The 10,947-nt window shown below is 37.7% G+C and overlaps 1 protein-coding gene across 2 annotated transcripts; it reads right to left on the bottom strand.

The window, feature by feature from the left end:
* Positions 1 to 2,115: 2,115 nt before the first annotated feature.
* On the bottom strand, positions 2,116 to 10,947 carry Fkbp7 (FKBP prolyl isomerase 7). 2 transcript variants are annotated; one of them, XM_048345170.1, is made up of 4 exons: positions 10,645 to 10,947; positions 9,618 to 9,769; positions 5,772 to 5,905; positions 2,116 to 3,392 (listed from the first exon to the last, which is right to left on the bottom strand). In XM_048345170.1, the coding sequence occupies exons 1-4, from the start codon at positions 10,851 to 10,853 to the stop codon at positions 3,231 to 3,233; spliced, it is 657 nt and encodes a 218-aa protein (XP_048201127.1). In that variant the 5' UTR covers positions 10,854 to 10,947; the 3' UTR covers positions 2,116 to 3,230. The 2 variants fall into 2 exon arrangements, with proteins under 2 accessions (XP_048201127.1, XP_048201128.1); XM_048345171.1 differs by having other exon boundaries at positions 5,772 to 5,902.

Here is a 10,947-nt window from a genome sequence, read left to right as displayed (position 1 = left end):
TGTTTGCTACTTTTTGTCTTCATAAAACTCACTACTGTCATTTTAGAGATTTTGAAAGATCTAACGTCTCAAACTTATTTTAAGGAATATAGGCCAAGTGTATTTGTTCTTAAAAAATAAAAAATGTAACATAGTTCTGAAAGACATTTTTTCTTTTTTCCATTGAGATGGAATCTTGTTATGTTACCCAGTCTGTTTTCAAACTACCAACCTCAAGCCCCCTGAGCCGCTACATTCCATTCTATTCTATAAGACACTTGAAATTTTATACAGCTGTATGAAATTAGCCACCTTTATATGAAAAAAGTTACAAAAATATTAAAAATCATAGCACCTAAAATGTAGTCACAGAACTCAGTCAGGTAAATACATACAAATTATGTAAATAATGAAATATTTGTACTATTCCATGTAGAATGAGTAAGATTATTTTTTAATTATTTAAAGGAAAAACTTTTAGGGTATATCTTTTATTCATTTCATAGCATCTATATGTGGAACACTTTACCATTTGAGCCAAAGGTTTTTCATTTGTTTTTAGTTTTTTTCCAGATAATGTCTCCCCCTTCTTTTTTGCTGAGTTTGGCCATAAACAACAAACTTCCTACCTGTACCTCTGCAGCAGGGATTATAGGTATCACCACAGCCAGTTTGTTATGCTTTTTAAAAATGTAAGTTTAAGTTACATTGAATGAAAAACAATGGAACAAAAAGGGCAGATTACAGATTCAGGTAACAACTTGGTTTACTTCAATAAAGCATGTTTTGTTTTTTGCCAGTCCTGGGGTTTGAACTCAGGACCTGAGCACTGTCCTTGGCTTCTTTTTGCTCAGGGCTAGCACTCTACCACTTCAGCCTCAGTGCCACTTCTGGCTTTTTCTATGTGGTGCTGAGGAAACGAACCCAGGGCTTCATGTATATGAGGCGGGCAATTTACCATTTGGCCATATTCCCAGCCCATGTGGTTTTTTTTTTTTTCTGAAAGAAGTGGTAAGAGCTAATGATTGAACAAGTCAAGAGAAATTAGAAAATGAGGATAGGAATGAAAACACTAGAAGGAAAGAATAGATGATAAAGTGTTAAATTCTTTGTAAGCATATATAGTATTTAGTAATTGGTAGTTTATGTTATATCTACACTTTTAAATGGAATTCCTAGCAATATATTTAAAGTGGTTAAAACATAAGTAATGATTTGGGAAGAACAAGTTTTAGAAAACAGCTTTCTTCGTTTTGAACTCTTGTTTTTTGTTTTTGTTTTTGTTTTTGGTGTGTCTTGAGGCTTGAACTGTGGGCCTGGGCATTGTTCTTGAGCTTCTTTTGTGCAAAGTGAGTGCTCTATAACTTGAGCCACAGTGCCACTTCCTTGAACTGGTTTATCTTGGGCAGAGCCACTTACTGTTAGACCAATTGCCCACATATACACTATACAAAATTTTACATGATCACTTAAATATGTGCCCCTTGGCACCAGTATCTTTCCTATCATCCATCCCCTACCTATTATTCTCAATAAGGTGGACCATATCATGGCACATCATGATATGGTACATGTTCATTTGTAGCAATGAGCAATCTCTCTCTCTCTCTCTCTCTCTCTCTCTCTCTCTCTCTCTCTCTCTCTCTCTCTCTCTCTCTCTCTCTCTCTCTTTCTTTTCTGTCTGTTATAGGACTTGAATTTAGGCCCTGGGAACTGTCCCTGAGCTTTTTTACTCAAGGCTAGTGCTCTACTATTTTGCACCACAGGCTACTTCTGGCTTCTGGTGGTTAACTGGAGAAAAGTCTTGTGAACTTTCCTGCTGGGGCTGGCTTGGAAGGTGATCCTCAGATCTCAGCCTCCTGAGTAGCAAGGATTACAGGTATGAGCCACCAGTGTTCACCTGGCCGTAATCTCATTTTTTTTTTTTTTTTTTTTTGGCCAGTCCTGGGCCTTGGACTCAGGGCCTGAGCACTGTCCCTGGCTTCTTCCCGCTCAAGGCTAGCACTCTGCCACTTGAGCCACAGCGCCCCTTCTGGCCGTTTTCTGTATATGTGGTGCTGGGGAATCGAACCTAGGGCCTCGTGTATCCGAGGCAGGCACTCTTGCCACTAGGCTATATCCCCAGCCCCGTAATCTCATTTTTAAATGTTTACAAAATCCCATACAGTACAGATCACTCACCATTAATGATAAGGATGTTGTAAAACCACAAGGAAAGAGATAGCTAGAGACAGAAAATTAGAAATGAATTTTATGGCACTGATTTACAACTATGGGCAAAAGTTTGTGATGGTACATTTATATAAGCCTTGGTGAAGGTAGAGGGGTCACATTTTTAGAATGCTTTCTGAAATGTAGACTACAAGACTGCTAACAATGGAAAATGCTTTGGTCAAATATAAACATTTCTGATTGGAAGAAATACTGAAGGCTAGAAGTACAAAAGAAAGTACAAACCATGTTGAGATTTTATATGCAGGATAGAGATATAGAACCAGTATCATACTGTGGGCATACCACAAGACTCTTCAGTCCTGACTTTTGTTTTCAGTAATTTCATGGAATGTATAACCATAAAAACATTAGTTTCTGAGTCTGAGCTGAGTATTTAAAAATATGAGATATTTTAACATCTTAAGTAATACACATTTATATATGCTATGCTGTTGAGAGTTGAAAAGAGCTTGCTGATTTTTTTTTTGTAGTACTCGTACTAGGGCTCGAACTCAGGGCCTATACACTGTTAGAGAGATGTTTTGCGACAAGCTGGTACTCTACCACTTGATCCATACCTCTACTTTTGTCTTTTTGGTGGTTAATTTCCTGACCAAGCAGAACTTTTCAGACAGAACTAGCTGGCTTTGAAACACTGTTCTCAGTATTCAGCTTCTTGAGTAGCTAGGATTACAATGTAAGCTACCAGTACCCAGATGAGCTTGCAGATTTAAACATACATATTCTCCCATACCCAGAAAGGGAGATTTTACACACTGGGACATTAGCCTATTTCATGGCGCTGCAATTGAGTTCACAGACCAAAGGATTAGGAAACACAGCCATGTGTTTCCTGAGAGTTAAATCTGCTAAACAGACTCATATTTACTACATAAAAAAATTACATACATTGAGGAAAACAAAAATTATCTTCTCATGGAAAAAATAACACAATTTAGAGAAACACAATTTAGAGAAAAGTGACTTTATATATAAAGTACAATAAATTTCTTTAAAAATATAGAGATAAAAATACGCTATAGCTCATCATGCTGGTATACATTGTACTCTTTGGGAGAGATGAAGCCATCTTTGTCATGGTCATTCCTCTTAAAAATATCTTCTAAAACTGCATTCTGATATGTTTTGTCACGTGGCTTCTCATCTTTTTCAAATTCTTTTTTTAAGTAATGGTCTATCTAGAAGGCCAAAAGAATATTTCTTTATTACAATAGCATTAGAAATGTCCAGTAACTCTGAGTAATGTTTAAAATAAAGAAGCGCTTATCAAATTTACATTAAATAATATTTTTTAACCTTCGAAGCAATTTTTGAAAAGGTACTCAAATGAGCTAATCCTGTTTAATGGTAGATGCATTAAATTCTATTGAAAGTAAATGCTTTATAATAATTTATATTGATCACATGTCAAAGGAAAAGTCAGTCTTAAGAATTTTCATTAGTGGGCTGGGAATATGGCCTAGTGGCAAGAGTGCTTGCCTCCTACACATGAAGCTCTCAGTTCGATTCCCCAGTACCACATATATGGAAAATGGCCAGAAGTGGCACTGTGGCTCAGGTGGCAGAGTGCTAGCCTTGAGTGGGAAGAAGCCAGGGATGGTGCTCAGGCCCTGAGTCCAAGGCCCAAGACTGGCCGCCCACCCCCCCAAAAAAAAAGAAAAAAAAGAATTTTCATTAGTGAATAAAAGCTATACTAACACTTCTGTAATCCTTAAAATTATGAATATGCTATATGTATAAGCAATAAAATCAAACCATAGATTCTGAAGTAAAATTTTCTATGCTTCTATTGCTTTCCTCCAAGTCTACATAACTATTATGATCTAACAGTAATGTCAGATTTTCACCTATATCTTATCTCTTTGTTTTTTTCTTCTTTTCTTTTGAAAGAGTCTTATTATGTTTCATAGGCTGCTCTGGAATTTGTGGGTTCCAGAGGTCCTTTTGACTCAGCTGAGTATCTGGGACTACAAATATGTACCACTGTGGCTAACTTTCTTTTTGAAATGTGACTACTAAAAGAATTGAAATTACCATGTAGCTCAATAATATTTCCACTGTAGAGTGTTAAGCCATGTAATAACTGAGGAAAGCAATGTATAATAGTCTGAAGATAATGTTCTGGAAAGCTAGGACATTTTAGAGGCAAGAACACTCTGAAAACTAGAATTGTTCTCTAAAAATTTTTTTTTAGTGATACATATCCCAAGTTCAATACATCATGAATAGACTTTAGAACAATTAATGTACTATAATGGAATATGTATCAGCTGTCTCAAATGTGGCTTTGTGTGTGTGTGTGTGTGTGCGTACATGTGCTGGTAATGGGTTTTGAACTCAGGGCTTGAATGTCTTTAGCTTTTTTTTGCTCAAAGCTAGCACTCTACCACTTGAGCCACATCTCCACTTCTAGATTTTTGGTGGTTAATTGGAGATAAAAAGGCTCACAGACTTTCTCTGATTCTCAGATTTCATCCTCCTGAGTAGCTGGAATTACAGGCATGAGCCAAGGTACCCAGCTGAATTATGAACTTTTTTTTTTTTTGCCAGCCCTGGGCCTTGGACTCAGGGCCTGAGCACTGTCCCTGGCTTCCTTCTGCTCAAGGCTAGCACTCTGCCACTTGAGCCACAGCGCCACTTCTGGCTGTTTTCCATATATGTGGTACTGGGGAATTGAACCCATGTATACGAGGCAGGCTCTCTTGCCACTAGGCCATATTCCCAGCCCTGAATTATGAACTTTTAACTGCTTCCAAATAAGTGATGAAGGGTGAAAACTTGAGTTACTCAAATTAAGCAAGAGGGCAGACCCGTGGAATTAGGTAAGGTGCCAGGCTCTGGTAAAACAAGCATTAGCCCTGGAAACATGCATGTAGAACCCACAGTTAAGGAGCAGGTTATAATCCTGATTTTGCTGCCTGCAGCTATGTAAGCTTTTGCTAAGTTAGTTTTGCTGGGCAGGTTGTCTTAGTATCATTTTTCCTATCTACAGGGTGGGATGATGGCACTTCCTAAATAGTCATGATTAGGTAAGTTTATATCCTATGTGTTATAAAAGTATCCTGTTCTGAAAAAAAACAGGAAAAGATAGTGTATTTTACTATTATTATTATTTTTTACAAGGTTTGAATGAATCCCTCAATTCATATATTAGGTGGATCTGAATTCTTTGCTCTACTTGCCAAATTCCTGGTCTACCCAGCTCAAATGTAATTGTGTGTCATTCTCACCATCCTCTGAGTTGGGATTATTGCCTTAATATAAATTTTATAGAGCTGTTGGAAAATAGAGACATACTCCTATTATCTAGAAACTGGAAGAGCCTTGGCCAGATGAGCAGTTTGGGATTTCAATAATCTTGTCTGGACAAAGGTAACTGACAAAGATAACTCTAAAACACTGTATTGCAAAAGCAGGTTTTTCCTCCTCAGAGTTTAGATTTTGAAGTAAATAGCTCTAACAAAGTGATCAGACTCCATGCTAGATAGACCTGAAAAACTGCTTACAATAGAGGATATATTTGTATTATAATGGAAAAAATAAGAAATTTGAATTACCTCAGCTTTAGAAAGTTGCCTGTCATTGTCCGTATCTATCTGTTTAAATGTTTCTATGCTCCGTGGTCCTTTGGTCACAGCATAAAGTTCAATCTCAAATATCAGTGTTGCACCTGGTGGAATCTTGCCTTCTGCTGAGGGAATACATTTTTAACAATTTGAATTATACAAAAGTCTATTTCGGGGTACAACAACAGGGAGGGAATGCAAGAGAAACAAAACAAAACAAATCAATAAAACAGGCAGGAAAAAAACCCAAAACCAAAAGGTACCATTATCACTGTATCTCAACTGAGTACCCTGATACTGTTTATACTGGTATGAGAACTAGGGAAGGGAAAGGGATTATCAAATTTGAGAGACAAAGGATAAAAAGACAAACCATTCCAAAAGCAATACTTACAAAAACATTTGGTGTAAACCAACTGTACAACTCATGGGGGGAGAGGGAAAGGGGGAGGGTGGAGGTGGGGGAAAAGTGAGGGAGGAGGTAATAAGTTGGACAATAAATGTACTCACTGCCTTACATATGAATCTGTAATCCCTCTGTACTACACCTTGACAATAAAGAAAAAAATGTAAAAAAAAAAGTATATTTCTTAGACATAGCCAGGGGCAGACATGATTTAGAACTGTTTTCTAAATACTTAATTTCTTGCTTTAAAATTGTGTATGGTCTTTTAACTTTTTGAGTTTTTGGAGGGGAAGTGGTAGTAGTATTGGGGATTGAATTAAGGGCCCTTCACTTGTAGGTACTCTACCACTGAGTGCCCTCCCCCTTTTTGCTTTTAGATTTTGCTTTTGCACAAGCTGGCCTCAGACCTTGATTCTCTTACCTCCACTCTACGAGCAACTGGGATTACAGGTGTGTACTATCACGCTGAACTTATTTTAGACATAAAGTCTTATTAACTTTTATCTAGTTTTGAGGCCCAGATTGGCCTGAAAATTCTTCTCTTTCTTTTCTCATATATATGAGTGTGTGTGTGTGTGTGTGTGTGTGTGTGTGTGTGTATCTTTAACCACCCACACCTTTTTCCTTTATTGTGCCTGGTCCTGGGGCTTGAATTCGGGGCCTGGGTGCTGTCTCTGAGCTTTTTCTCAAGGCTAGTGTTGTACCAATTGAGCCACAGCTTCACTTCCCACTTTTTAGTGGTTAATTCGAGTTAATAGTCTCATGGATTTTCCTGCCTGGGCTGGCTTTGAATCAGCATCCTCAGATATCAGCCTCCTGATTAGCTAGGATCACAGGTGTGAGCCACCAGCACCCGGCCATCCATATATTTTTTAAACCAAGTAAGTTCAAAGAACCTACAGGACATATTTCCTAATCAAATTTAAATGAATACAAATTGTAACATTTTTATTAATATACCCCATCATCATAGAGCAGAAAAGTGGTACAGAGAAGAAGTATATGAGAAAAATTTCAAAGTGTAGGAAAGCAATTACTTAGAAAAAGTAGTTCATAGTTATTCAGAAGCACAAATAAAACATAAATATTGCTATGATTTATATGATCAAACCTATTTATGGACATTAAAAACTACGATGACAACAGAAACACCCAGAAACAATTGTAGAAAGAAATTTATAATCACAATAAAATATTTTAGGTACTAAGTTGTTTTTGGTGCCAGGCCTGGCTTGAACTTCTGGCCTGGCACTGTCCCTGAGCTTTTCTGCTCAAAGATGATGCTCTATTAGTTGAGCCACAGCTCTACTTCTGGATTTTTGGTGGTTAATTAAAGATAAGATTCTCATTGGCTGACTTTGAATCGGTGATCCTCAGATCTTAGCCTCCTGAGTAGTGAGGGTTATAGGTGTGAGTACTGGCTGCCTGTGAACTAATGTAACAGATAATGTTGGTAAACTTATCAGATAAGCTTTTCATGAAAATGACCAGCAAAAATGAACCAGTAAGAGGCAAAGGTTAGCCTGTGTCCCCAGTGTGTTCCCAGGGTTTTACTGATCTCCCCGGGTCACGTGATCTATTACAGCACTCAAATACCTGCTGAGTGGGTGAGTAGTTATATTTTGAAAGTAAGTTTGTCCTTTGAAAGAAGCAGCAATATCTTTAATGAAAAAGTAGGGAATTCTTGCTAAAATAGTTCTATGGTTAAAGTAGAAAACAGTGCAAATGACAGCTAAAAGAAGTGGACCAGTAATTTCTAAAGCTGGGCATAGAACACCCTATGCAGGTATCCTGTGACTCTGGCCTTAATCTAATGTCCTATGTATCACCTGACTTCACAATAAAGGAGCTAAGGATAGATTCAAGGGTGACTTTCACAAAACCCATTCCTATTCTGTCTGCTTATTCTAAGATAGAAAAATACAAACCCTCCTTTTCCCCTTTTTCAAACTTCTTGGGACTTCTGAACAATTATTTTTATAAATGTAGACAATATTTCTATTCAGCTCTTTATTAACAAAAAATTGAAATATAAAAGAGAAAAATATGCTCTGGCTATAGAATCACTTATATTGGAGATAGGAGTTAAGTTAAGCTATCTGTACATACCACATATCATTAGTGAAAGCACTAAAAAGTCACATGCATTTCAAAACATGCAGGGGTGGTCAGTGACATGAGGCAAGGACATTTCGCAGAGGAAAAGTTCTTCAAGTATTACCTAAAACAAAGTCACAGGTAATGTTAGGTCTTGAAAACAATTTACTATTAAGAAGCCATGCAATCCACAAGCTATTTGTTTAAATGATTGCAGTCTATATTAATACTTTTTTTTTCTTTTTTGGTACTGGGGATTGAACCCAGGACATTGCACTTGCTAGACAAGCGCTTTGCCACTAAGCTACATCCCAGCCCCTATATTAATACTTTTTAATCTTGTCCAAGACTGTAATGTGGGTAGACTGATAGTTAACCACAATGTTCTCATGTATGTACTTTTTTGAGCCTCAGGTTCCTGAGTAAAATGAAGGTGCTGGTGTGTTCCTAGTGAGGTGCATCTTTTTTTTTTCCTGGTCCTGGGGTTTGAACTTAGAGCCTCAGCTCTTGGAATTTGTAACCTATGTGCTATTCTTTAATAAAGTAATCATTTTAAACAATAACAAGGATGCTGGTGTGGTTTAAAACTGTTTTAGAATTGGCAGAGAATTCTAAGGCTATCCTTTAAATATTCTCAAGGTTGGAAAAACTTTGAATTTGGAGGATAGTTCTGGTTTCTGATCAAACTAAACATGGAATTAAACCATAGATTAGACAAAACTACCACTTTTCAAATAGTAACTAATCCTATGAAGGTGCTTTTCTTGTGTATTTATAAATGAGCTCATAATGCAGTTCCAAAATACAACTTGTACACTGTTACAGTAATGACAGAAAAGCTAAAAATAAATTACAGAAATCACAAAAATGATTCCCAACAATGAAGAGACTGGGGCAGGAGGACAGTAAGTTGGAGGCCAGCCTAGGCTACAAAGCAAGACCCTGTCTAAAATTAATTAATTAAAAAGTAAATATCATCAACAGCTGGGAATGTGGCCTAGTGGTAGAATGCTTGCCTAGCATGCCTGAAGCCCTGGGTTTGACTCCTCAGCACCACATATACGGAAAAAGCTGGAAGTTGTGCTGTGGCTCAAGTGGTACAGTGTAAGTCGAGCAAAAAGAAGCCAGGCACAGTGCTCAGGTCCTGAGTTCAAGCCCCAGGATTGGCCAAAAAGTAAACATCATCAACAACAAAAAATAATGTTTTCTTAAAAAGAGTCCTACCAAGATGTGAAAATTATGTACAATATGTCTTTGAGACTTGCTTTCATGTTTTTGATACATATACAGAGTACAATATAACTAAAAGGAGAAAGAAATATTAAACACATTACCATAGCCTTCCTCTCCATATGCAAATGAAGGAGGGATAATTACTTTTCGCTTCTCTCCAGGGCACATATCCATCATAGCGATATCTAGGCCCTTTATGACTTGTCCAACACCAAGAACAAACCATTTGGGGTGGCCTTCATTTTGCGTCCGGCTATAATAGAAAACAATACTAATGGATGCTGATCTCAAGAAACAAAACTTGAAAATCCAGCTGGGCATTTTGCTGTAATTTTAAATGGGGGCCTCTTTTCTCATTCTTTCTGAACCCTCTTGTGAAATGTTTGCTCAAACTTCCCTTTAAATGGCAGAAAGAGCTATCACATAGTCACTGGGAGTCATCTCATTTTCTTTTTCACGTTCATCATTATGAAAACTTCAGCAATTAACTTTTCAGTGGCTCTTCTGCCTTTAACTAGGTTCACTGCTAGCAGTTCATTTAACTTTTCTGGGTTTGTTCTAAGAAATGAAGGGTTAGATTAGCCTTAAATTTCAACTTAATAGAAATTGAAATCATCCATTAAATCTATGTTCTCCTAGTGTGGAAGAACTTAATTTCCCCAGTCTTATTTTTCCAGGCTAATCGCATAGTTAAGGACATTGTGCTGAGTATAATAAACCATCATAGTAGGCAGCCAGTGACTGGTGGTCAGGCAAGAGGACATGGCCCAGAGGAAATTACTAGGGATGGCACTTTTACTTACTGTGGTTGTAGAGAGAAAATGGACTCACCCAGCCTAAAGGCTAGTGTAAAATTGCTTTAGCTATCCTGTGTAAATTCTCTGAAAAGAGACACCAACTCTGGGTGAAGTGAAAAGTGTAAATACACTTACAGGCAGCAACTTAAATTAGTTCTAGGGAGTCTAAGGGTAAAGGTGGAGGAGGAGGTAGTCTTTAGGGGGAGGCCATTTATTGAGCTAATGTTTTCAAATGGCAAACCGATTAAGCTTCTGGTTGGGGGAGAGGGGTAAGACAAAGTATCAACTGGATAGAGGAGGGGGTGAAGAGGCAGTTTGCAGCATCTCCTACCTGCAGTAAAATTTCGAGCCATCTTTAGCCAAGTAGCCATCATAATGAGCATTTAGCAGGTCTCCCTTCTTGCTTGTCTTAGAGCAGTTTTCTGGACGATGCAAAACTTCTATTTTCACTTCTTCTGTACTCTCTTCTTTCTTCTGTCCCTGGGCAGTTAAGAGTCCCCACAGGTAAAAGAAAAGGGCTAATCTTAAAAAGAAATGCATGGTCCCTAGAGCAGACCCCACAAGACCCCTCTCCCAAATTAATCTTTAATGCTGATTAGCTTTTCCCGGGGCCAAAGTCGGATGCGTGGCAGTC

This window comes from Perognathus longimembris, chromosome 4, assembly GCF_023159225.1.
Source record: "Perognathus longimembris pacificus isolate PPM17 chromosome 4, ASM2315922v1, whole genome shotgun sequence".
Lineage (NCBI taxonomy): Eukaryota > Metazoa > Chordata > Mammalia > Rodentia > Heteromyidae > Perognathus > Perognathus longimembris.
Note: the sequence above shows the minus strand (reverse complement) of the source record. Positions and strands in the feature narration are given on the sequence as shown.